This window comes from Tamandua tetradactyla, chromosome 7 (genome assembly GCF_023851605.1).
Source record: "Tamandua tetradactyla isolate mTamTet1 chromosome 7, mTamTet1.pri, whole genome shotgun sequence".
NCBI classification, from domain to species: Eukaryota; Metazoa; Chordata; class Mammalia; order Pilosa; family Myrmecophagidae; genus Tamandua; species Tamandua tetradactyla.
Genome location: NC_135333.1, coordinates 46407325 through 46431687, shown reverse-complemented (window position 1 = coordinate 46431687; position 24363 = coordinate 46407325). Strand labels below are relative to the sequence as shown.

Below are 24363 nucleotides of genomic sequence, written 5' to 3'. Positions count from 1 at the left end.
GAGGCTTTGGCCCTCCTGTCCAGCAGGAGGCGGCGCGGCGTGGCCAGGTGCAGGTGCCACTTGCGCTCCACGGCCTGGATCTCCTCGTATTCCCGCGAGGATGCGTCGCACTGGGCCAGCATCTTGTTGAGGCTGCGACTGGACGCGAACTTCTTCATGGCGCTGGGGCGGCGCCGGGCCGGCCGCGCGGGGAGGGCTCATGGGCCCCGGCGGGGGTGGCCGGCCCTGAACACGAGGGGCAACAGGCAGGGGGCCCGCAGCGCCATGGGGGGGGGGGGCGGGCTCGGGTCCAGGCACGGGGCAAGTGGGGACGCGGGGGGGAGCGCAGGCCGGGGACGCGGGGGGCGCAGGCCTGGGCCGCGGCGTCTCGCTCCTTCAGGTGCCGCCCCTCCCCCTCCCTCGACAATAAGGCGGCGGCGTCAACCTCCCGGTTGCCATAGCAACTCCGGCCTCCAGGCAGCCGCTGCCGCGGGAAGAAATGCGCGCGAGCGGGGGCGGGGCCGGCGGCGAAGGCGCCCTATCGGGGCCGGGAGCCGGGTTCAGGCAGAAATGAGGGTGCGGGGCTGCGCTAGGCTCGCAGGTCAGAGGCCAGGGATCGCACGTCAGGCCCTCACCTCTCCTCCTGGCCCCGTCTTCCTCCGGCTTTCTGGTCACCGAGACGACCTTCATAACCAGGCGGTTCCCGCCCTGGCGGATCAGAGCTACCACCTGCTTGTGTCCGACCTTGACCACGTTCACCCCGTTCACCTGGGGACAGACCGGCGGTTGGGCGGAGCGCGGGCGCAGGCCCCAGCGCGGACCCCACTGTCCCTACACAGCGCAACCCCCAGCGCAACCCTCAGTGGCGTCCCAGCGCGGATCCCGGTGGCCCCCTCAACGCAGACCCTAGTGCTTTCCCAGGCCCCCCCCCCCCCAGTACGGCCCCAGCGCGGACCCCAATGCCTCCCCCAGCACGCAGCCCCAGCGCCCGCCAGTGACCCCCAGTGTACCCCCCAGCGCGGACCTTAGTGCTCCCCCAGCGCAGGCCCCAGTGCCACCACCCCAGGACAGACCATCAGCGCAGACCCCAGTGCCCCCCCTCAACATGGACCCTGGTGTCCCCCCCTCACGCCCCCCCAGCACAGTCCTCAGTGTCCCCCACCCCAGCCCACCTCGATGAGGAAGTCCCCGGTGCGCAGCCCGGCCCGCCAGGCCACGCCCTCCACGTCCACGGACTCCAGGTACTGTAGCGCGGGGAAGGCCGGCGTGGGCGTGAACTCCTCGATGGGGGTCTCTGCTGCGGGGCGGGCGGGGCCGGCCGTTAGGGACCCCCAGCAACTCAACACACGTAAGGGTGACTGTGGGGACACAGCGGCCCGGGAGGGGGCCGCCCAGAAGCGGCTGCAAGGAAGAGGCAGGGGACCCAGGGATCTGGCACACCCAATGACAAAAAAAGCCCCAATCTCTGCCGCACACCCCCACAGCAAAGACCAGGAGGCCCAGACTGGGGTAGGAGTCGCTGCCCTCTACCGGGGACAGTCGACGGGCTGAGGGGTGAAGGGTCCGGCACACCCCAGCCCCCACCCCCCTAACCTGCAGTGCTACCCGCCTTCACCAGAGTCACCTTTGGCCCCTCTGAGCACGAAGCCGAAACCCTCATGATCCCGTTTCTGCAGAACGGCCACCTTGTCTTCGATGACATAATCACTGATGAAGGAAAAGGAAAGCAGGGAGGGGTGAGGGGGGCTGGCACGTGGAGGCCATGTCAGCACCCACAAACTTTAGCCCTGACAGTCCCACCGGCCCACTTCACCCTTAGGGGATGCCCAGGCCTGATCTGGGAAGGCAGAGAGGAAGAGGGTGGCCTGGGGCTCCCATCTTCTCTCCTCTCCCCCACCACACCTCTCCTCCCTCTGGGTAGCCCCCAGGCCCCTGCAGTTCCCATCCTCTCTCCTCTCCCCCCCCACACCCCCTCCCTCTGTATAGCCCCCACGCCCCCACAGCTTCCATCCTCTTGCCTCTCCCCCACCATATCCCACCTTCCTCTGTGTAGCCCCCAGGCCCCTGCAGCTCCCATCCTCTCTCTTCTACCCCCCCACACTCCCCCCTCTCTGCCTAGGCCCCAGGCCTGGGCAGCAACCTGGAGCCTGTACCTGTGAGATGTGAGGCTGTCGTAGGAGCCCACCGTATAATGGCGGAAGAGCCGCTTTGTCCGGTCCTCACGAGTTTCTGAAGGGAGTGTCAGGAACTGATGGGGGACTCACGTCCTCCAGCTGGCCCCGCTGCCCCTCGCAAGTGCTGGTTACCAGTCTCCCCAGGCACAGGCCGCTGGCCTCATCACGCCCAGATGGAAGTGGGGGGACCCAAGTCCTGGGGCCCTGAGGCTCAGAGGCAGGAATGCTGAGGGGACCATGCCTGGAAGTCTGGTCTGAAGGTCTGGGGGGAGACAGCAGTACCCCTCACTCCTCTACGGGGCTGACTGCAGCAGAGCACTGAGACAAGGGAGGCCTCCCAGCATAGTCAGCACCCCAAGGCTGAGAGCAAAGAAGGGGTGTGTGTGTATGTGTGTGATTGGTCACAGACAAGCATGTGGATGGGTGGGGTGTGAGCATGGCCATGTATGTTGTGCTTGGGCACATGTGTGCCTGTTTATGCAAGCATGATCATGTGTAAGTGCTGTGTTCATGCACTTGTGTGTGAGCATGCTGTGTATAAGTGTGTGCTCATGCATGTGTGTGCACGTGAGCATGGTCCATGTGCAAGTGCTGTGGTCATGCACATGCGGGTGCGTGCATGAGTACAGTCTTGTGCAAGTGCTGTGATCATGCACATGTGTATTTGCAAACAGTTGTATGCAAATACTGTGGTCATACACATTTGTGTGTGAGCACAGTTGTGTGCAAGTGCTGTGGTCATGTACATTTGTGTGCGAGCACGGTCATGTGCAAGTGCTGTAGTCATGCGTGTATTTGTGTAAACATGGTTGTGTGTAAGCGCTGTGGTCATGCATGTGTATGTGTGCATACATGGTTGTGTGCAAGCTCACTGGCAGAGAAGTGGCATACTGTCTCACCAAATTCCTCACAACCACACCCTCCTCCTGCTCCCTTACAGGTCCCTTGTCGAGACCCTGTGTCTGAGGGGAGCAGGGATCTGGCTCCCCTCCCTTGGTCACTAAACACCACAGAGCCTTCTGTCACATCTCCATGGCCACCATGGTCCAGTCCCCACCTCCTTCCTGCTCCAGACTTGTTTCTCCTGCCGTCTCTAAGTCAGACTTCACATGCACTCTGGCACCCACAGCCTCTCCTCCTGGCTTCCCAGCACCTCTGGCTCCAGCTCAGCCTGACACCCTGCCATAAAAGGACCCACAGTGCCTCCCTCACTGACTCTCATTTTCATATTTCTCAAGATTCATTTACTCATTCAAAAAGTACTTGCTGAGCTTCAACTATGTACCAGGCACTATTTGTTCTAGGCTCTGGAAATAAAGCAGAGAACAGAACGAAGTTTCAGACCTCGTGGAGTTTACAATCTATTAAAGAAAAGAGAGCAAACAGACAATAAATATGGAAAAACACAACACGTCAAATGCTGATACATGCTTGAAGGAAAAACAAGCAGAATCAAGGACAGTGAGTTTGCAATCCAGTGGGGGTCACACAAGTTAGACAAGGGTGTGACATTAGCGTGCAAGCCAGTGGTTTCACAGGCAAAGGGCGTTCCAGGGAGGAAATGGTCAAGTCAGAAGCCACAAGGTAGGGGTCAACTTTACGGTCAAGGGACAGTGAGGAGGCCCATGTGGCTGGAGTAGAGGAAGCACAAGAGAGAATGGTAGGAAAAAGCTCAGAAAGGGAACCTACAATTTTTGATGGCCTGTCCCTTGACTAATTATGAGTTCCTTGAGGGTAAGGACTGTGTCTATTCACTCCTAGCACAGTACCTCGCACATAACAGGCTCTCAAAATGTTGGGTAGATGAACAAACAGACAGACAACTGGCTGGGGGGGGGGGGTTGTCAAAGGGTGGATGAATGGAATAGAAGATGGACGGAGGGGTAGATGGATAGAGAAATGCATGGAAGGATGAACCAACAAGTAAACGGAATGATGCTGGGACAGCTGGAAATCCACAAGCAAAAGAATGAAAGTGGACCTTTACCCCCACCATATACAAAAATTAACTCAAAATGGGTCAAAGACCTAACTATAAGAGTTAACACCCTAAAACTCTTACCAAAAAACATAGGGAAATATCTTTAGGTCTTTGTAGTAAGCAAAGATTTAGATTTTACACCAAAAGAACAAGCAACAAAATTAAAAAAATAGATAAAACAGACTTTATCAAAATTAAAAAACTTTCGTGCACCAAAGGACATTATCAAGGAAGTGAAAAGAAAATCGACAGAATGGGAGAATATCTGGAAACCATATATAACCATATATCTGATAGTATTTAGTATCTAGAATATATTAAGAACTATCATTCAACAACAAAAAGATGAATAACCCAATTTAAAAATAGGCCAAGGATTTGAACAAACATTTCTCCAAAGAAATATACAAATGGCCAATAAGTATATGAAAAGATGTTCAACATTTTTAGCCATCAGAGAAATGCAAATTAAAACTACGAGATACCACTTCACATCCACTAGAATAGCTATTATTTTTTTAAAAAATGGAAAGTAACAAGTCTTGGCAAGGATGTGGCAAAATAGAAACCCTCCTACATTGTTGGTGGAATGTAAAATGGTACAGCCACTGTGGAAAAGCCTGGTGGTTCCTCAGAAAATTAAACACAGAATTACCACATGACCCAGCAATTCCATTCCTAAGTACACACCCAAAAGGGGACTAAGATATTTGTACACCAAGTTTCAGAGTAGCATTATGCACAATAGCCAAAAGTGGACACAAACTGAAGTGCCCATCACAAGGTGAATGTATAAACAAAATGCGGTGTATCCAAACAGTGGACTATTACTCAGCTGTAAAAAGAAGGGAAGTGCTGGTCATGCTACAACATGGATGAACCTTGAAGACATCATGTTGAGTGAAATAAGCCAGGCACAAAAGGACAGATATTGTATGATTTCTCTCATATGAAATTCTTAGAATTATCAAATTCATAGAGACAAAAAACAGAATGGTGGGTACCAGGGTGGGGGTAGGGGGTAAGGGGTAATGGAGAGTTACTGCTAAATGAGTCTAAGTTTTGGTTTGGGGTGATGAAAATGGTCTGGAAATAGATAGTGGTGAAAATTACTACAGTATTGTCAATGTATTTAATGTCAAAGCATTGTCCACTTGCAATAGTTAAAATGATTTTTTGTTATGTATATTTTACCACAACTAAAACTAGATAAATTATTTTTAAAAAGTAAACAACTTGTCTCAGTAATGTCATTTCTCCTCAGAGTTTTGGCTCTACTCAAAACAAACTAAAAAGCAAATGGATATATGTAAGTGGATAGGCGGACTGAGGTTGTGAAGAAGGAAGAGAAAGATGGATGGAATGGTCAGAGGACAGAATTGTGAGTAGATGGGGAGATGGATGGGTCAATGTATGGATGGATGGGCAGATGGACTGGATGGGTTGATGGGTGGGTGAGTCAAAGGCTAAATGGATGGATGGGTAGAAGAGGGGGTGGAAAGAGGGAGATGGCTGGGTTGGGTGGACAGGTGGATGGAGGGGTGGTTGGATAGGTGGATAGACTGAATGGGTAGACAGGTAGGTGGATAGGTAGACGAATGGATAGACTGACGGATGGATGGATCAACTCATGGATAGAAGGACTGGGTGGGTAACTGATGGATATACTGATAGATGAATAACAGATGGATCGATGTATGGATTGAGTGGGTAGACATCTGGGTGGATGAACAGACAGACTGAGTGGGTAGACAGGTAGGTGGGTGGGTAGGTGGATGGATGGACTAATCTATTAATGAATGAATCAATCAATTTATAGATAGATGGATTGGATAGTTAGTTAATGGATGGACAGATGGATTGATGAACAGATCAGGTAGGTAGACAGGTGGGTGGGTAGGTGGGTAGTTGGGAGGATGGATGGGTGGGTGGATGGATGGATTGAGTGGGTAGATGTGTGGGTGGGCAAGTGGGGAGGGTGGATAGATCAATGGATAGATGGGTGGATCAACAGATGAATGGATGGATTGAGTGGGCAGACAGGAGGGGTGGGGAGGTGGGGAGGGTGGGTGGATAGGTGGGGGGTGGGTAGATGGATCAATAGATGGATATGTGGATTGGGTGGTAGGTGAATACACAGATAGATGTAAAAGTAGATGGATGGCTGGAGCAGTAATTGGATGGAAGGAAGAAAGAGCTTCCATGAATAACACAAGACACAGAAGGCAAGAAAAATACTGGTCGAGATTTAAGAACCCTGCCTCTAGTTTGTGGCATTTCAGTAAAACCTCTCCTTTATGGCACTGGAAAGCTAACCTCGGAGGGTCCGCTAGGTTCTGTTATTTTGGTCCTCTGGCATCCTTCCAAGCATTCATCCTGCCTCTCCCACATACTCCTGATAATGGCTGATGCCCTCTGCATGTGCTGGCACCACCCTTCCTGCCATTCCAGGGCCTCCCCATAGCTCAGGGGGCGCCAGACCCTTCTTTGACTCCATCCTACCTTTCTCCACATCATCCCAGTCACAGAGAAGCTCCCAGAGCTTGCCTGTCCACAGAAGGATGTCCCAAACTCCGCGGTTCATCATCATCCAGATTTGGTCACACACACAGGTGGTACTTATTACATAACACATATTCATCTTCCAGTTTTATTAGACACATAAAAGCCGCCTGGATTTTCAATCCCCAACATGACCACCCCCGCCAAATGGCCCAAAGGAAAGAAGGGGCAGCAGACAGCGTCCCACTGGGCCACAGCCTCCAGGACGCACCCAGCCTCATTTCTGCCCCTTGCAGATTGGCTCTCTCCACACCCCAGGTCATGGGGAAGTGGCATCTGCATGGGTGAGTGGGTGTACCCACCTCCCAGGGCCCAGAGCAGATGCTGACCTGGGCACCCGCCTGGCCTGGGACTTAGCACAGCTCCCCACCTCACCTCTTTGACTTTCAAGCCCTTTCCTATCTGGACTCCAGGCTGGGAAATGGATCTTTTTTTTGGGATTTAGGCCTGCAGGAAGCAGGTGTCTGTTCCTGAGCTGCCCTCTGGCCTCTGGCAGAACTCAGCCCCTGGATCCTGAATCAGAAGTTCTACCCAGAGAAGCCGTGGATCCCACAGCTGAGTTGCAGGGAGGTCACCAGATGCTCCCACCCCCTCCAGGCAGTGTTCCCAGGAGACCCCTCTCCCTCGGCCCATCCCTAAAACACTCCTGATTACTGACATACCTTCTAACACTCCCCAGAGGATGCACCCCAGAGTTACCTCTTCTGGGAGCCCAGTAATTGCCCCAAAGTCTCCAGCTCCTTCATTCCTACACCAGGGTAGTCTGGGCACTGTACGATGACCTGGGACCACCTATACTAACCTCTGTCGTCCCCACCCCTTCTCTGCTATCCCCCGCCCTCCTGCCCACTTGGGCCCATTTCCTCTCTGCCCATCACATGAACCCTAAACAATGCACACAATCAGGACAGCCCTGCAAACACCAGAAAGGGTGAGCTCAGTGAACTGTGGCCAGCTCCTCTCTGCAGATTCCGCGGAGAAGGGGCCCCACTGCCCCAGGCACCCATCCCTGTGTGGCCACCAGCAGTCTTGGGAGGACTGAGAAAACAGTCCAGCAGACCACTTTCTATAGGCCTTACTCTCCCTTGGCTCTCCAACTGACAATATGTGTTACATTCATAACAATCAACGAAGACTCTCCTTATAGGGAGAAATCCCCCACCATCTCGTTACGCAGGAAAAGCAGAGCATGACTAGCTCACACTACGCTACCTTTCATGTAAATAAGGATGAAAATAAAGATCTACAGTCATTAAAAATATATATTTTTAAAAAGCCATGGCATCTCAGCCAGAATATGCTGCAATTAAAAAATAACATTTTAATCTTAGAAGATGACAGCCTCTTCCTGTCTCTCTCACACACTGCCCAGGGAAGGTCTGTCCAGTAACCCCTAGAAGGCACTGCCCCTGGCCACGGCCCACCTGGCCCCTCCACTCGCTCCTGCCCCCTTCAGCACCCCCAAGTCACACACCCACAGCCCACGACATCAGCCCCACAGGGAACCATGACCTACCCCTCGGGAACAGGGGCCCACCCTCTGTGACTCAGTTTTCTTGTAAAGGAATAACCGGACCTGCCTTGCAAGTAGGCTGCTGCAAACCCATGGCTGTTCACATGTAAAAGTGGCTGAAGCAGGCCAGGCCCCTCGAAGCAGCATGGACCCCTGGGGCCAGGCTGCCCACTGGTCCTCCCTGCCCTGCCACGGACCCCCAGAGAACGTGGCTGTCCTTCGAGGTGCAGCTCAACCACCACCTCGTCTCTGCTGTCCTCCAGGCCAAGCCGGGACCCACCTGCTCCCAAGCCTGCAGCCCACACCCCTATCACAGCAGCTATTCTAGTGCATCCCTAGAACGGCTGCATGTACCTGCTACCACGTGTACCTACGACTGCGCTCACCTGCCACGACGTGCACCCGCCACTGCAGGCTGCACAGAGGCCGTGCCGTGTCACCACCCCATGAGCTGGCACACGGTAAGCCCTAACAAGCATTTGCTCATCTCAGATACCCACTCCGGCCAGTCCTCTCAGCTAAGCTTCAGCCCATGGATCCGCGGCTCTCAAAGCACAGGTGTCACCCACCCCCAGGGGCAGGCCCTGCTCCTGGGTTGATGGCAGCACCTTCACCCCAGCTCCCAGTGGGATGGCCTAGAGTCTCCCCAGCCCACGGGCCCGAACCCCTGAAACCTCCTCTGCCTCTTCTCTCTAAGCCCACAGCCCCTCATTCCCCCCTCGCCCCCACTGCTCCCCTCTCCTGGTTACCACCCACCCCTCCACGCTCTGCAGGCAGAGAGCTGAGGAGGTCCTGTGCCCCGAGTTCAAGGGCATCTTGGGGACCAGATGAGTGGAGGGGGTAGGGCAGCGCCTTGCTCCTGCTTCCAGGCACCATCACACTCACCCCGGGGCAGAGACGCTCTTCCCTCACAGCTAAAGAGAGGCACACCTTGGCTCGCAGCTTCCCGTGCACAGGAGACAAGTCCCAGGTCTGCCTCGCCCTGTGGACCTGCCGCTCACAAGGGTTTCTTGTCCCACCTGACCTCCAGCCCCTGGCGGCACCTGCAGTTCTGACAGCCCCTTATGGCAAAGCTGGGCCCAGGCCTGCAGCCGGTTCCATCCTGGGGACCTCAGAAGAACAAGAGCCCCTTTCCATCAAGGCCTTCTAGGACAGGCCCCTCCTGCAGGGCCAGGCGGCTGGAGCAGGGGGCTGCAGCCTGCACCCCGATGGCCTCCTGGCCATGCACAGGACATGGTCCACCCCTCACCTGCCACCCCTCCAGTGAGGCCCGAGGGCATGGAGAAGGCCCCCCCACCTCAGACTGGCCTCGTTTTCCCTGGCTGGTCCCAGGCCCCCCTGCTCTACCCACTCTGACAATCTGTCCACTCTGGAAGGGCGCCTCCTGCCTCACACTGACCTCCTTTACTCGCCTGCTGGCCAGGCAGGAATCGCATTTCCCAAGCACCTGGCTCACCCAACAGCACCTGTCCCCCTCCCGTGTGTGAAATGCATGCCCCTACACAGACAGGGCACGTGTCTGTGCATCCGTGTCATGTGCACAGCCTGTGTGGAATCCCTGTGTGGCTGTCCACAGGGCTGGGGTCACTCACCGTGCCGCGTGTCATATTGCCTCATCTGCACCTCCTCCACGCAGTCAGCCGGGAACCAGCCAGTACGACCCTTCACGGTGCCCTCCCAGAAGCCACCCTCCCCGATGCTGAGCACTGGGGAGGAAGCCAGACAGGCTGTCAGCTGGGGGGGGGAGGCTGCACACGCCCCCGCCACCCCCTCCCACCCGCCTCCGCTACTCCCTCCTACTCAACCCACTCCTGCCCCCCACCATTTCAGGCCACCCCTCAACCTACTCTGTCCTCTCCCTCCATCATCTCAGGCTTCCCCCCTTCTCTCTCCTTCCCTCTGATCTAACATCCTCCAGGTCTCTCCCTGGTAAGATTTTGGGATCAACACAGAACAGAAAAGCAAACAGATGGGCAAACCACAGGATGGGCATGTGGGGGGCAGGAGGACACAGAGGCAAAGGCTGGGCCCCACTCCTGCTGCTGTCCCTTCCAGCTGACCTGTCACCCACCTCCTGGACCGAGCCCACCCTCACTCTGCCATCCACCCCAGGGGTCATCACAAGAGCACAGGTCATCCCATTGTGGCCAGAGGATGAGTCAAGACCACCCGCACAGCCTCATGTCCCTTGGGCACCCCTGAAGGCAGAACTCCAACAACAACAGGGAACAGTGGTTCCCCCCGAAACAGAAAGCCCCTAGGGACAGAAACCCTGACCATTCAGAGACCCCTGAGAATTGTCACGGATGTACCCCACCACACCAGGGACCCAGGAACCCCCTTATCACAAGGATTCCCAATGAGGAAACCCCAGAAATGACCCAGGAACCCCATTAGAGGAGGAAGGTTTGTAATGGGATAGGATGCTTCAGACACACAGACCCCGTGACAGACACCCCCATGACAAGTGGGGAGCTTCTGTCAAGACCCGGGAACCCCGTAACGACAGACCACTCCAAGGATGCGCACGGCAGCGGCCCCGAGGTCCCCCTCCCTGCCAGAGCCCCTCGCAGGGACACCAGTAATCCCCAGCGGCAGGCGCACCCCCCAACCACACCTGCAGGCACAGAGACCCCCAAAGGGACCGTCAGCCGCAGGAGGCCCCTGAGAGCGCCCCACCCCCGCGGCCGCCCCGCCCCCCCGCCGCGCCCCCCATTCCACCACCCCCACCCCCCGCACCCCGCGGCCGCCCCGCCCCCTGCGCCCCCGCGCCCTCACCCTTCACGGCCTCGCCGCGGTGCAGCGGGATCTCGCCCTCGCCCTGCGGGCTGTGCGCCTTCACGGCAATGAACTTGCGGCCGGGCACCGCGCTGTAAAGTTTCCGCTTCGGGCCCCGGGGCGGCGGCGCGGGGGGCGCGGGGGGCGCCGGGCCGGGGCCGGGGCCGGGCACGGGGCCGGGGCCGCCAGGGCCGCTCGGGCTGTAGACGAACACGTAGGTGACCGACGCGATGCCGGGGGCCAGCGGGCACGCGAAGCCGGCGCCCGGGGCCTCCATGGCGCGCGGCCCGGCCCCGCCGCCGGCCTCACCGCAGCCGCCGCCGCAGCGCCCGCCGCCCGCCGCCCGCCGCCGCCCGCCCGCCCGCCGGGGGCCCGGCCCGGGGCCGCTCCATGGGCCGCGCCGCCGCGCCCGGCCCGCTCCCGCCAGCGCACGAGCGCCCGCTCAGGGCTGCGGGGCCGCGGGGCTGCGCTCCCGGGCGCGCCAGGCTCGCTCCATGCCGCGGCCGCTCGCCGCCGCCCCCTCCCCGCCCGCGGCCGCGGCTCCTCCCTCTGCGGGCGGTGGCGGCGGCCGGGCCTCCTCCCTCCCTCCCCGCTCCTCTCCCGGTCACCCCGCCCCCGACCCCCTACCCCCTCCCCAAAACGCTCCCCCCGCCCCGCGGACCCTACAGCAAGGGCCCACGGGATGGGATATGGGGGCTGTGGTGCTCCGAGGTGGGAAGGAGGGTCCGGGAGTGGGGCTGGGGTAGGTATGGGCTGCAGAGGAGCTTCAGGCCTCAGAGAAGCCTGGAACAGCCAGGAGGGCCCCCCAGCATGTCGGGCCCCCTGCCCCTGCTGGCTCTGGTTCTGCCTCCTCAGGACCTCCCCTAGTGCCCTCCAGATCCGTGTCCTCTCCTCCAGGGCACCTGTCCCTGCTGTCCCATATGTCCCACTGACCACCCTCCCCAGCCCTGCTGTCCCATATGTCCCACTGACCACCCTCCCCAGCCAGTTCCTCACTTGGGCTCCACCAGAACCTCATTCCTCCAACTCCCCCAGCTCAAAAACCTGTACTGGCTCCCCAGTATTTGGCAGGCCAAGTCCACATTTCTGGTCAACAGCCAGGCTCCATGGGACATCAGAACTAACCACACCCCAGTCACAGGTTAGGTGCATTCCCACTCCCTCCACTGGGCTGCCAGAATCCTCAACTACCCTAGATCCCACTCCTTGGGTTATCAGACCCCCTTCCCTCTGGGATGTGAGGGCAGGTGGCCAGCCATGGTTGCAGGGTGGGCTCCCCCAACAGGGGGCCCCAGATGGAGACATCACTGGTCACATGAGCTCACCTTGGCAGCCTCTCCCTGGTCCAGAGGAGAGCTGTACTCCAACACCCTCTTCCTCCTCAGTGCCCCAAACAGCCTCAGCCCCTCTGAAGGACTGCAAATGCTCCACCACACACCAAGGCAGTCCCTCACCGGGACCACTACCCACCCTTGGGTCTCAGCTGTCAGTGTCCTTCCGAGACCAGCTGGGATGCTCAGTGCATACCAGGTTCCTGGTAAATGCTGGTGAAAATACAGACCCTGTCGCCCCTCCAAACGAGTAGCCTGGAGTCTGCGGTTTTCTGTGTCTGGGGCAACCCCACAGCTCCGATGGAGCTGCCCTTCTAGGGAACAGAGACAGCTCTGAGTTTCACTTCAGGCCCCTGGGCATCTAACCCTTAGCACATCCCACGGACCTAAGCAAACGCTTCAGGGAGAAGTTTTGGGGTGGGACAGATGCTGTGGGGTCTAGCAGGACCTGACCGGGCATCTAGCAGAAAGGCAGGGCCACAGAAGACACCACACTAGAAGGGCCCCGGGGGGGTGGGCGGAGGAGGACAGCGCTGCCCCCACAAGGCTCCTGCTGCACCCCAAGCCCTGAGCCCCATACTCTGCTGAGACTTGGAGGTTCTGGGAGTCAGGCCTCGCTGGGCCCAGCAGGCTACTTACTAGCCCTGTGATGGTGGACAGGCCACTCAACCAACCCGGGCACCATAAAAATGGTGTTAATAGAGCAGAGCCTCGAGACACCATTCAGGCCAAATGAGATGTTTCGAGTCCACCGGCTGCAGTGGGGGGCAAGGGTGTGAGAGCTGGTACCATGCAAACAGCCTGCCCTTTATGAAACCCATTCATCAGAGAAATGTCGCCTTAGTACCTTCAGGGCGCCTGGCTCTAGGAAAACTACAGGAAGTGACACAGTACCTGACCTGAAGGGTCAGGGATTCCAGCAGGGAGGAGAGAGCCCGTGATAGGCAGGAGATCCCAGCAGAGCCCTCACCTACCAGGTCATTCCAGGAAGGCTTCCTAGGGGGAGGAAATAGCTGGACCATAATTAGTCCCGTCTTACTGAGGCACAGAGAGGTTAGGCCACTCGTCCAATGTCACACAGCCAATGACTCAAAAGCCATACTTGACCCAGCCAGTCCCTCTGCAGAGCCAGTGCCCTCTCCACCCCCAACCTCAAGGGCACCTGGGCCCAGGCTGCCTGCTCCACGTGCAGGGAGGCCACGTCCTCCCCATGGCCCTGGTCTCTCAGAGTCTGAGGGCTTGGGATGGGGGTAAAGAACAGAAACCACAGAATCCTATGGGGGTACAGTCTCGGGGAGGGCAGAGCATAGACCAGGACTCCCCATGGGGGCAGGGCCAAGTTATGAGCCCCCATGGAGTGACAGCTCCACCACTGAGTCCCACCCCTGACCAGCAGTTCCCTCAGCCCCCACCTGACCCCACACTGCCCAGCCCTGCCCTATGCCACCCTTGTTCTCTTCCCTGCCCCCACAGTGACCTTTCTGACCATAGAGCTGACCATACCCTCTCCACCCAATATCCTCCCTCAGATGCCCACTGTCCTCCAAGCAAGTCCCAGGTCTAACCTGAAACCACGATCCATGGGCCTCATCTTCCCTTCCCTACCCCCAGAGACCTGGCTTGTGGGGAAGGAGCTTGCCCTAACCCTGGACATAGCCCATCACTGCACAGGTGCCCAGCACCACCAGGCCTCTCCCCGCTTCCATACGGCCCCCTCCTGGCTCAGAAGCTGGCACCACATATGCCCCGACTCCACCGAACCCCTCCAGCCTCCTCCTACCTGATCTTGCTTTGGCTGCCCCTGGCTGCTACGTGGCCACTGATGTCGTTCTCCTGCTCGCCGTGCCGGTCGCGGTCGCGGTCCTTCTCCTCCTGCAGGCGCTGGAGCAGCAGCTGGTGGGGAAGGCTTCGTAGAGAGGGCCCAGGAGAAGCTGCTAGCTGCACCTCACCTTTCAGATTGATGTCGCTGGCTGAGCGCTGCAGGGGCCGTGGAGATGCCAAGCCACTGGGGCCGGCTAGCCGCCGGCGCTTCGCATAGCTGGGGGTTTCCCTGAATGGCACTGAGGTGGGGAGACACAGGTGAGACTAAGCGGCCAAGAGGGTTGCCAACTTGCCTTGTTTGCCTGGGATTGTCCTGGCTTTAAAACAGGAACTCCCTCAATCCTGGGCAAACAGGGACCTCTGATCACCCTACAACTGCTGCTGAAAAGCTGCATCTCACTCAACCTCCAGGATCAGGAGCCTCCTCTCAGCCAAATGAGGACTTAGAGAAGCTCAGCTCTGATCTTGGATCTGCCCGCTGTACAGGCCTCAGGAGAGACAGACCAGGCCACATGTGACAGTTCTCACCAGGCTACTGATGTATAGGACTATTTGCTATAAACTGCAGCCAGGGAAATTGCAAAAGAGTTTCTAGACCAAAAGTTGACAAACTTTTGTTGCAAAGGGGCAGATAATAACTATTTCAGGCATTGCAAGCCATATAGTTTCTGCCACAAAAACTCAACTCTACCATTGCAGTATGAAAGCAGCCACAGGTAATATACATCAGGGAGTAGGCTTGGATGAGTTCTAATTAAACTTTACTTAAAAAGCAGGTAGTGATTAAAGAAAACATGATCCATTATATGCCGTGTACAACAGACTCCTTTGTAGATCCAAGACACAAATAGATTGAACATGAGAAGATGGAAAAAGATATTTCATGCAAATAGTTATCAAAAGAGAGCTGGGATAGCTATACTAACAACAGACAAAACAGATTTTAAGTAAAAAACTGTTATAAGAGATAAAGTAGGATGTTATATATTGACAAAAGGATCAGTTCAATAGGAATTGAACTGTTATATTCAATTATAATAACTATAAACATATATGTACCAAACAACAGAGCCCCAAAATATACAAAGCAAACACGTACAGAATTGAAGGGAGAAATACACATTTCTACATAACAGTTAGAGTTTTCAATACGCCACCTTCACTAATAGAAGCTCAGTAAGGAAATAGAGGAGTTGAACAACACTAAAAACCAACTACCTAACAGACATACACAAAACACTCCACCCAACAACAGCATAATATACATTTTTCTCAAGTGTACATAGGACATTCTCCAGGATAAATCAAATGGCAGGCCATAAAACTAGTCTCAGTAAATTTTAAAAGACTGAAATCCTATAACGAATCTTCTCCAATCACAATGGAATGACGTTAGAAATCAACAAGAAGAAAACTGTAAAAGATACAAATATGGAAATTAAACAACTCAAACAACAAATGGGTCAAAGAAGTAATCACAAGGGAAGTTTGAAATTAGTTTGAGACAAATGAAAACAAAAATACAACATACCAACACTTATGGGATGCAGTGAAAGCAGTTGTCAAATGGGAGATTTATAGCTGCCTACATGGAAAAAAAGGAGAAAGATCTCAAATAATAACCTAACTTTACACTGAAGGAACTAGAAAAAGAAGACTGAACTAAAACCAAATCTACCAGAAGAAAAGAAATAATAAAGATGAGGGTAGAGATAAATGAAATAGAGAATAGAAAAACAATGAAGAGAATCAACAAAACCAAAAGCTAGTTCTTTGAAAATAAAATCAACAAAATTGGTAAGTCTTTAGCTACACTTATTAAGGGGAAAAAAAGAGAAGATTCAAATTACTAAAATAAGAAATGAAAGTGAAGTCATTACTACCAACCATACAGAAATAAAAAGAATCATAAGAGAATATTATGAACAATTGTTTGCCAATGAAATAGGTAATCTACAAGCAACAGAGAAATTCCTAGAAACACACAAATTAACTAAACTGACTAGAAATAGAAAATATGAACAGACCTATAAGAAGTAAGGAAAATGAATTGGTAATCAAACACCTCCCAACAAAGAAAACTCCAGTACCAAATGGCTTCGTGGATGAATTCTACCAAACACCTAAACAATAATCAACACCAATCCTTCTCAAACTCTTCCAAAAAACTGAGGGGACAGAATACTTCCTAACTCATTCTATGAGGTCCACATTACACATATACCAAAGTCAGGTTAAAACATCACAAGGAAACTACAGATCAGTAATTGCTGATGAAAATGGATGCAAAAATCCTTAAAAAACATAAGCCAACTGAACCCAAAGGTACATTAAAAGGATTATTCACCATGACCAATTGGGATCTATCCCAGGAATGCAAGGGTGGTTCAACATAACAAAAGTAACCAATGCAATATACCATATAAATAGAACAAAGAAACAAACACATGATCATCTCAATTGGTAGAGAAAAGGCATGTGAAAAAATCCAACCCGTTTTCATGATGAAAGTACTCAGAAAACTAGCAAAGAATGGAACTTTCTCAATGAGATAAAGCACATTTATGAAAAACTCCAGCTAACATCCTACTCAATGGCAAAAGACTGAAAGCTTTCCCCATCAGATCAGGGCCAATGCAAAGATGCCCACTTTCATCACCATTATTCAGCATCATACTGAAAGTTCAGACAATCAGACAAGAGAAATTAAAGGCATCCCAACTGGAAAGGAAGGTTAAAACTATTACTATTCACAAATGACATATCCTACATAGTGAAAACCCCATAGACTCCACACAAAACAACTACCAGAGTTAATAAACGAACTCTGCAAAATTGGAAGGTACAACTGCAATATACAAAAATGCAGCCATGTTTCTAAACACTAGCAATGAACAATCCAAAGGAAATAAAGAAAACAATTCCATTTACAATAGCATCCAAAAGAATAAAATACTTACAGGTAAATTTAATCAGGGAGGTGAAAGATTTATACACTGAAAACTACAAAACATTGCCAAAAGAAAGTAAAGAAGACCTAAATAAATGGAAGGATATCTCATGTCATGGATTGGGAGACTTAATATTGTTAAGATGGTAATACCACCCAAAGCAACCTACAGAGTCAATGCAACCCCATCAGAATTCAAATGGCCCTTTTTGTAGAAATGGGGAGACCTGATCATCAAATTCATATGGAATTTCAAGGGGCTCCAAAAAACAAAACAATGTTGAAAAAAAGAAGAACAGAGTTGGAAAACTCACACTTTCTGATTTCAAAATTTACTACAATGCTAGAATCATGTAAACAGTGTGGTACTGACATAAGACTTATAGAACAACAGAATCAAAATGCGAGTCCATAAATAAATACACACTCTATGGACAAATGGTTACTGACATTGACAGTGTGCCAAGGCCATTCAATACGGGGTCGGGGGGAGTAATAATGTTCAACAAATGGTGCTGGAAAAGCTGGAAATCCACATGCAAAAAGTGAAGTTGGACCCCTACTTCACACCATATACCAAAAACTAATCAAAATGGGTCAAGAAGCTAAATAAGAGGTAAAATCATGAAAATCTCAGGCGAAAACTTACAGGTAAGCATTTACGACCTTGGATTTGGCAATGGATTCTGAGCTATATCAAAAGTACGAACAGCAAGGGAAAAAAAGGCAAATGACTTCATCACAATTAAAACTTGTACATCAAAGGACATTATCAAGAAAGTGATAAGAAAACCCACTCTTACACTCAACAGCAAAAAGGCAACACAACTTGGCAAAGGACTTAGACATTTCCCCAAGAAGATAAATGACCAACAGACACATAAAAAGATGTAAAATATTATCAGCCATTGAAGAAATGCAAATCAAAACCACAATGAGATACCACTTGAATGCTAATTAAAAAAAAGTGTTGACAAAATGCAGAGAAATTGAACCCTTCATATATTGTTGAGAAGAATATAAAGTGCTTCAACTGTTGTGCAAAACAGTTTAGTGGTTTCTCAAAAAGTTAAAGTCAGTATAAGTCCCAGCAATTCCACTTCCAGGTTATCTACCCAAAAGAATCAAGACCAAGTAGCCAGAAAAGATGCGGGGTTCACAGCTGCAATATCCAAGATGGCCACAAGGTGGCGGTAACAAGAGCCACCAGAGGGAGTGGATAGACAAGCAAGCACAGAACAGAGCTTCCCAGGCCATGAGCGCCAGTAAGGTTCTGTCACAAGAGTCCCACATTGTGTGATTCCACTGCCCTGCGATGCCCAGAATAAGCAAATCCATGGCGGCTGCAAGCAGATGGGCAGGGGCCAGGAGAGTGAAGTGCTTTTGGCACGGGGCTCCTTTCAGAGGAGAAGTCTGCAGTGAGTGGCAGCACATGCCACTGCCCTGTGCACCTTATATGCTTCATTATAAGGTGAATTTCATTTCTTTTTTTTGTTGTTATGCAGGTGGGAGGTCAGGATTGACCTGTGGGCACTGTTTTCCAGCCACCACTCTGGATACACTGGCCAAGTAGCTCCCACGGGGGAGGCTCAAAGGCACTTCTCTGGGCTCTGTGGAAAGGACATGGGACATCAAGTCCCTGTAAAGGTGCCTGGGGGGGGCAGGTAGGAGAGGGAGGAGACAAAGGCGGACCCCAGGGTTCTCCCAGCCAGGGTCCACACCCCAAGTACCTGCCCACCCAGGTCACCAGGACACCTGCTCCTGGAGGGAACCATACTGCCCCTATACAGCCCCAGCCTATAAACCAGGTTAGCCCTGGGGGCTCTCTGGGCAATGACAGGGCTCACTGCAGGTACAAAGGACACTGAGCCTGTCCTCCACAGACGGGCCGCCACCCCCAGTCATGGGGTATTTGGACAGTGAGTGGACAGGGGGCCCACATGGAGCCCCTCCACTGACCACACCAACACAGCCTGCGCACAGATGGCAAGCCAAGGCAGCAGCCACCCCCAAAGGCCCAGTCTATCTACCTCCCAGGGCAGGGTGCCTCAGCCAGCCGACAGGATGCCTTGGACAGGACCACTACAAGCTCCTGCTGCTCCAACCGTCCGGGCCCTGGCAGGACAAACCCGCTGGCCAGAAGGCCCAGTGGCAAGGGATGCAACTGACCTCTGAAAGCTCCCTAAATTCAGGAGAAACTGAGGTATGACAGTCCTGAGCAGCTTCCCCAAGGCCAGACAAGAAACCGTGCATCATCCAGACAAGGGTCCGCCAGGCCACACACCCCGACCCAGCCCTTCCCTGACTTGAATCTCAACCCCAACCTGCACCCCAGCAGCTCAGTGCTTGCTGTACACAGGGAGCAGGCTGGCATGAGTCCTACTGTATACAAGGTGAAGCCTGGTGTGAGGCCTGCAATATGCAAGGTGAAGCCTGGTGTGAGGCCTGCTGTACGCTAGGTGAAACCTGGCGTGGGGCCTGCTGTATGCAAGGTGAAGCCTGGTGTAAGGCTTGCTGGATGCAAGATGTAGACACGTGTAAGGCCGCTATAAGCAGGGGGCAGCCTGACATGGGGCCTGCTGTATGCAAGGTGTAGCCTGGCGTGGGGCCTGCTGTATGCAGCAGGCAGCCTAACGTGGGGCCTGCTGGATGTAAGGTGTAGCCTGGCATGAGGCCTGCTGTATGCAGGGGGTGGCTTGACATGAGGCCTGCTATATGCAGGGGGTGGCCTGACATGAGGCCTGCTGTATGCAGGGGGTGGCCTGACATGAGGCCTGCTGTATGCAGGGGGTGGCCTGACATGAGGCCTGCTGTCTGCAAGGTGTACCCTGGTGCGGGACCTGTTGGATGCAAGGCATAGCCTGGCATGGGCCTGCTGTATGCAAGGTGTAGCCTGGCATGAGGCCTGCTGTATGCAGGGGGTGGCCTGGCGTGGGGCCTGCTGTATACAAGGTGAAGCCTGATGTGAGGTCTGCTATATGTAAAGTATAGTCTGGTATAAGGCCTGCTGTATGCAAGGTAAAACCTGGCATGAAGCCTGCCATATGCAAGGTGTAGTCTGGTATGAGGCCTGCTGTATGCAAGGTGTACCCTAGTGTGATGCCTGCTGTATGCAAGGTGTAGCCTGGTATGAAACCTGCTGGACGCAAAGTGTAGCCTAGTGTAAGGCCTGCTATATGCAGGGGGCAGGCTGGTGTAGGGCCTGCTGTATGCAGGGGGTAGCCTGACATGGGGCTTGCTGTATGCAAGGTGAAGCCTGATATGAGGCCTGCTGTATGCAAGGTGAAGCCTGGTGTGAGGCCTGCTGTATGCAAGGGGAAGCCTGGCACAAAGCCTGCTATATACAAGGTATAGTCTGGAGTGCAGCCTGCTGTATGCAGGGTGAAGCCTGGCATGGGGCCTGCTGCATGCAGGATGAAGCCTGGAGTGGGTCCTGCTGTATGCAGGGTGTAGCACCCGAAACACTCATGGCAGAAGGGGAGACTGGAGTCTGTGTTCCTGTACATCACAGCAGAAGAGCCAGCCCACTCAGAACCACACAGAACCCGAGGGAGCCAAGGAGGGGTCCCAGCGCAGGTGAACCTTTATGGGAGTACAGGTTCTGAGGGATGTCACCAAGACCACTGCCAGAAGCCTCCAAGGCCTGGGTGGGAGGGGCCTCCCATTCCCCACACCTGCCCTGGAGGCCTATTCCAGCCTGCCCTGCGTCCATGCATCCCTCTCACATGGGTGTCCCATCCTGGACCTGACGTGGCCACCCCAGGGGGACCACTGGCCTGAACCCAGTCTCAACCTAACTTGTCCCTAAGCCAGCACTGGCCCCAACACAGCTGTGGTCTTGGCCCTCTGCTGCCCATGCCGTGGCATTTGTGCCCCCGATTGAGCACTGGCCGCTCAGGGAGTGCTGTAGGAGGAAGCTCAGGCATGAGGCCCCAGAACAGTCCCCTAACCCCCAAGCCTGGTGACCCCGATAACCTACGCGAGCCCACATCAGTGACAGCTCACCAACATCAGAGTCTTTGTGGGTCTTGATGACTTCGGCCAGCTCAAAGTTCCCTGCGATGATGGCCACCTGAGGAAAAGGGGGCGTCAGAAGGGGGCACAGGGGACAGGGGGAGTGGAGGGGGAGGAGGAGGCAGGGGACAGGGGTGGGGGGGGCCCAAGGGGTGGGAGGAGTGGAGAGGGAGGAAGAGGCAGGGGCAGACCTCAATGTTCTCCCCTTCCCCTCCCTCCTGGGTTGAGTCCCCATGCTTAGACCCCAGATCCCTCTGCCAATAGGCATGTGCTCCCTGAGTCCCCTACACAGGTGACCAGTGTCCTAGCCTAGCCAGTCCAAAGGGTTTTCCATGACTTTAGTGCTAAAAGCAGGAAAGTGCTGGGCATATGGGGCACATGGGTCACTGCTGGGGATCGCCCCCACAAAGGCAGGTTGAGGCGCAGCCCCAGCCTGGGCATGGCCCCATATGTGCAGAGACCTTTGAAGAGGGGCTTGGCTGAGAGGTGGGCCTGGGCCCCATGGCACTGACGTCCACCAAGGCCAAGGGAACTGGACATGGAGTGAAGCCTCAGGGAAAGTCAGGGGTCATCAACGGGTCCCAGAGAAGGGGACACGCCATGTGCACGGCCATGAGACGGGAAGTCCAAGGACCCCTACAACGGCTGGCTGGACAAAAGCCACCAAGCCTGGGCCGCCCCATCCAGGAGCATCCCAACAGCCAGCCTGACTGGGCCCCCACATGCGCATCCACCCAACACAATAGCAGCACCACCGCCCCTCAGACCCACCCTTCTTCGCCCGCCCCCTTGCCCTTGCCCTGGCTCCATCGTCCTTCCCTGAGGTAGCACCACCCTGTGTGGGCATTGCCTGGGCCAACCCCTGCTCCCCACCTCATGGTGGACCTGGGGCTGCTGAGCTGAGGACCAGCCCCCTTGCCCCGAGGTACCCCGCACCAGCCCCCCAGCCCCAAGGCACCCCGTACCTGGAAGGCTGTCTGGCTATTGAAATTGCGGACGTCCTTGTTGGCTCCACGGAAAAGGAGGACGCGTGCACAGCTCTCCTGGGGTTGGAGGGACAGTGCAGGGTCATGATGGGCAGGTCAGAGACACAGGTGGGGCCATGCCCCCACACCCTGCCTCAGCACGCACACCTGATGAGCAGGGCGCCTCCATACATGCTGGGACTCACACTCACAGGTTCAGAGCCCACACAGGTAACTGGGCTGAGTGGGCACAGCTGTGCACACGCAGAGCCCCACCTGCCCCAGAGTGTCTGATTCACACCTGACATGCAGAACACAGGTGTGCACGTGTAGGTCTGGGGCACATTGCAGGGCACACCTGGGCATAAGTGCACACACATGTACATGTGCGGCCACACCTGACCAGCCGAGCAGGTGTGTGGGCCCCAACCCTGCAGGTCCACAGCAGATCCACAGCGGGTCAGGCGCACACTCGGTCGTACCTGGTTGTAGAGAGCGCAGATGTGCAGGGCTGTGTTCCCTGAGGCGTTCTGAGCCCCCATGTCAGCTCCATAGAAGAGCAGGTGTTCCAGGTGCTGCACGTGCCCGAAGCGGCAGGCCTGGGGGAGGCAGGTGCTGCAGAGGCCGCTGAGGCCAGGACCCCCACCCCAAAGAAAAGCTGGAACCCCCACCCCAAAGAGAGAGGCCAGGCCCCCCACCTAAAGATGGAGGCCAGGGCCCCCATCCCACAGAGAGAGGCCAGGCCCCCCAACCCAAAGACGGAGGCCAGGACCCCCACCCCAAAGATGGAGGCTGGGACCCCAAAGATGAAAGCCAGAGCCGTACACCTGAGCGCCCACCTGGTGGATCTCCTGCCAGCCGTTCTCATCAGTGGTCCCCAGCCGAGCATGGTCATGGAGGAGCAGCTCGCAGCACAGGGCGTCCCCCCCACCCAGGGCACTGTGGTACAGGGGTGTCAGGCCGCGGCTATCCTTGTAGTCAGGGGACGCCCCCAGGTCCAGCAGGGTCTGGGGGAAGGAGCCTCCATGTCCACTAGGGTCCTGATCCATCCGCCCCCACCCCAGGCCGGGCATGCCATACTGACTGTCAGCGCAGCTGCGTTCCGCCGCCTGGTGGCACAGTGCACAGCTGTGAGTCCATCCCGAGTGCGGAAGTCCAGGTGTGCGCCGCCGTTCCGCAGCACCTTAAGCAGGTCTGCCGCGTTGTCCAGCTGGGTGGCGAGGCTCAATGGGCACTCTGCGTTCAGGGCCAAGCCAGAGTCACAGGCAGCCCCCAAGGCAGCCAGGGGTCTGAGCCACTCCCTTCCTGCCCACTCACCTCCCGAGTCAGGGTCGTGGAAATTGGGGTCCAGCCCCTTGTCCAGCAGGCGGGCGACCTTGTCCGTGCTGTGTAGCTGGACGTACTCCATGAACTTCTTCAAATTCGCCTGAAAGGCGTGTCCCGCTCAGCCCCGCCCATTGCCCAGACCTGCACCTGCCTACCTATGGCCAGCTCAGCCACCTGCCGGGCAGTCACTGCCCTGCCCCCATTGCCCCAGCCTTGCACACACACCCGGCCCTGCCCACTTACTGCTCTGAGCCCCTCCTGCGTCCTGGCTGGAGTCCACACCTGGACCCCCAGCAGGCTGGCGCCTGGCCACGTCCTGAGCCGATCCACCCAGGACCTCTCGCCTTGTTAATGTCCTTCCCCTGTCCTCCCTGCAACATGGCTGGGCCTGGTGCTTCAGTCACACATTAATCCACTCATAAAGAAGTGAATTAACGTCTTGAGGATGCTGCCATGGGGCAAGCCCTCAGAACGGTGGGACAGTGAACAGGGGAAAGGGACTGTCTGAGACCTGAGGGAGAAAGCGCGAATGTTCATCGAGAGGTGGCAAGACCTAAAAGCAAGTGGGTCACTGAAGGACCAAGAGCCATGTGTCTTGTTGGTCACCAAGAGAGGAAACATTTGCAGGAAAAGAGACCCATGGGGGAGGGATCCAGTGTGACAGGGCCACAGCAGGACCAGTGCAGGGAGGGGGGCCTTCCACAATGACCTCTGTCCAGCCCCAGAGCCACGGCCACCAACCATCCCTGAGCCACAGTCACTGAGCATCAGAGCCACAGCCTCCTTCACCTGATCCCCCAACACCAGCCTCATCCTTTCACCCCAGCCCCATCCTCTCACCCCAGCCCCAGAGCCCACTGCAGGCCCCCTGGCCCCCGCGCTGTCTGCACCATCAGCTGCTGACCACCCAGCCCCAGCCACACAGCCCAACCCCGCCCAAGCCCCAGATGAGTGAAGGAAAAAGCAGCT

The 24363-nt window shown here is 55.1% G+C and overlaps 1 protein-coding gene and 1 long non-coding RNA gene across 7 annotated transcripts in view; one reads left to right on the top strand and one right to left on the bottom strand.

Moving 5' to 3' along the window:
- The window catches only part of SHANK3 (SH3 and multiple ankyrin repeat domains 3), a 47718-nt gene that overhangs the window by 21119 nt on the left and 2236 nt on the right, over nucleotides 1–24363 (bottom strand). For all 4 annotated transcript variants that reach the window (XR_013179390.1, XM_077169311.1, XM_077169312.1 and 1 more), the window contains exons 4-16: nucleotides 23386–23494; nucleotides 23153–23304; nucleotides 22908–23075; nucleotides 22551–22667; nucleotides 22069–22146; nucleotides 21095–21161; nucleotides 14099–14378; nucleotides 10988–11187; nucleotides 9802–9915; nucleotides 2133–2208; nucleotides 1604–1686; nucleotides 1152–1276; nucleotides 615–747 (exon numbers count right to left, since the gene is read on the bottom strand). Coding sequence is in view for 3 of the 4 variants with exons in the window: in XM_077169311.1 (XP_077025426.1) it covers nucleotides 615–747; nucleotides 1152–1276; nucleotides 1604–1686; nucleotides 2133–2208; nucleotides 9802–9915; nucleotides 10988–11187; nucleotides 14099–14378; nucleotides 21095–21161; nucleotides 22069–22146; nucleotides 22551–22667; nucleotides 22908–23075; nucleotides 23153–23304; nucleotides 23386–23494 (1702 nt within the window). In the remaining variant the exon portion in view is untranslated. The remainder of the gene's footprint in view (nucleotides 1–614; nucleotides 748–1151; nucleotides 1277–1603; nucleotides 1687–2132; nucleotides 2209–9801; nucleotides 9916–10987; nucleotides 11188–14098; nucleotides 14379–21094; nucleotides 21162–22068; nucleotides 22147–22550; nucleotides 22668–22907; nucleotides 23076–23152; nucleotides 23305–23385; nucleotides 23495–24363) is intronic.
- LOC143691189 (uncharacterized) lies at nucleotides 462–15448 on the top strand. Of its 3 annotated transcripts, XR_013179392.1 has the most exons (7): nucleotides 462–580; nucleotides 1120–1220; nucleotides 3094–3614; nucleotides 5399–5515; nucleotides 8473–8670; nucleotides 14197–14397; nucleotides 14494–15443. It is a non-coding gene; the product is annotated as an uncharacterized LOC143691189 (long non-coding RNA). The 3 variants fall into 3 exon arrangements; XR_013179393.1 differs by having other exon boundaries at nucleotides 3094–5515; nucleotides 14551–15448; XR_013179391.1 differs by having other exon boundaries at nucleotides 3094–5515; nucleotides 14494–15446.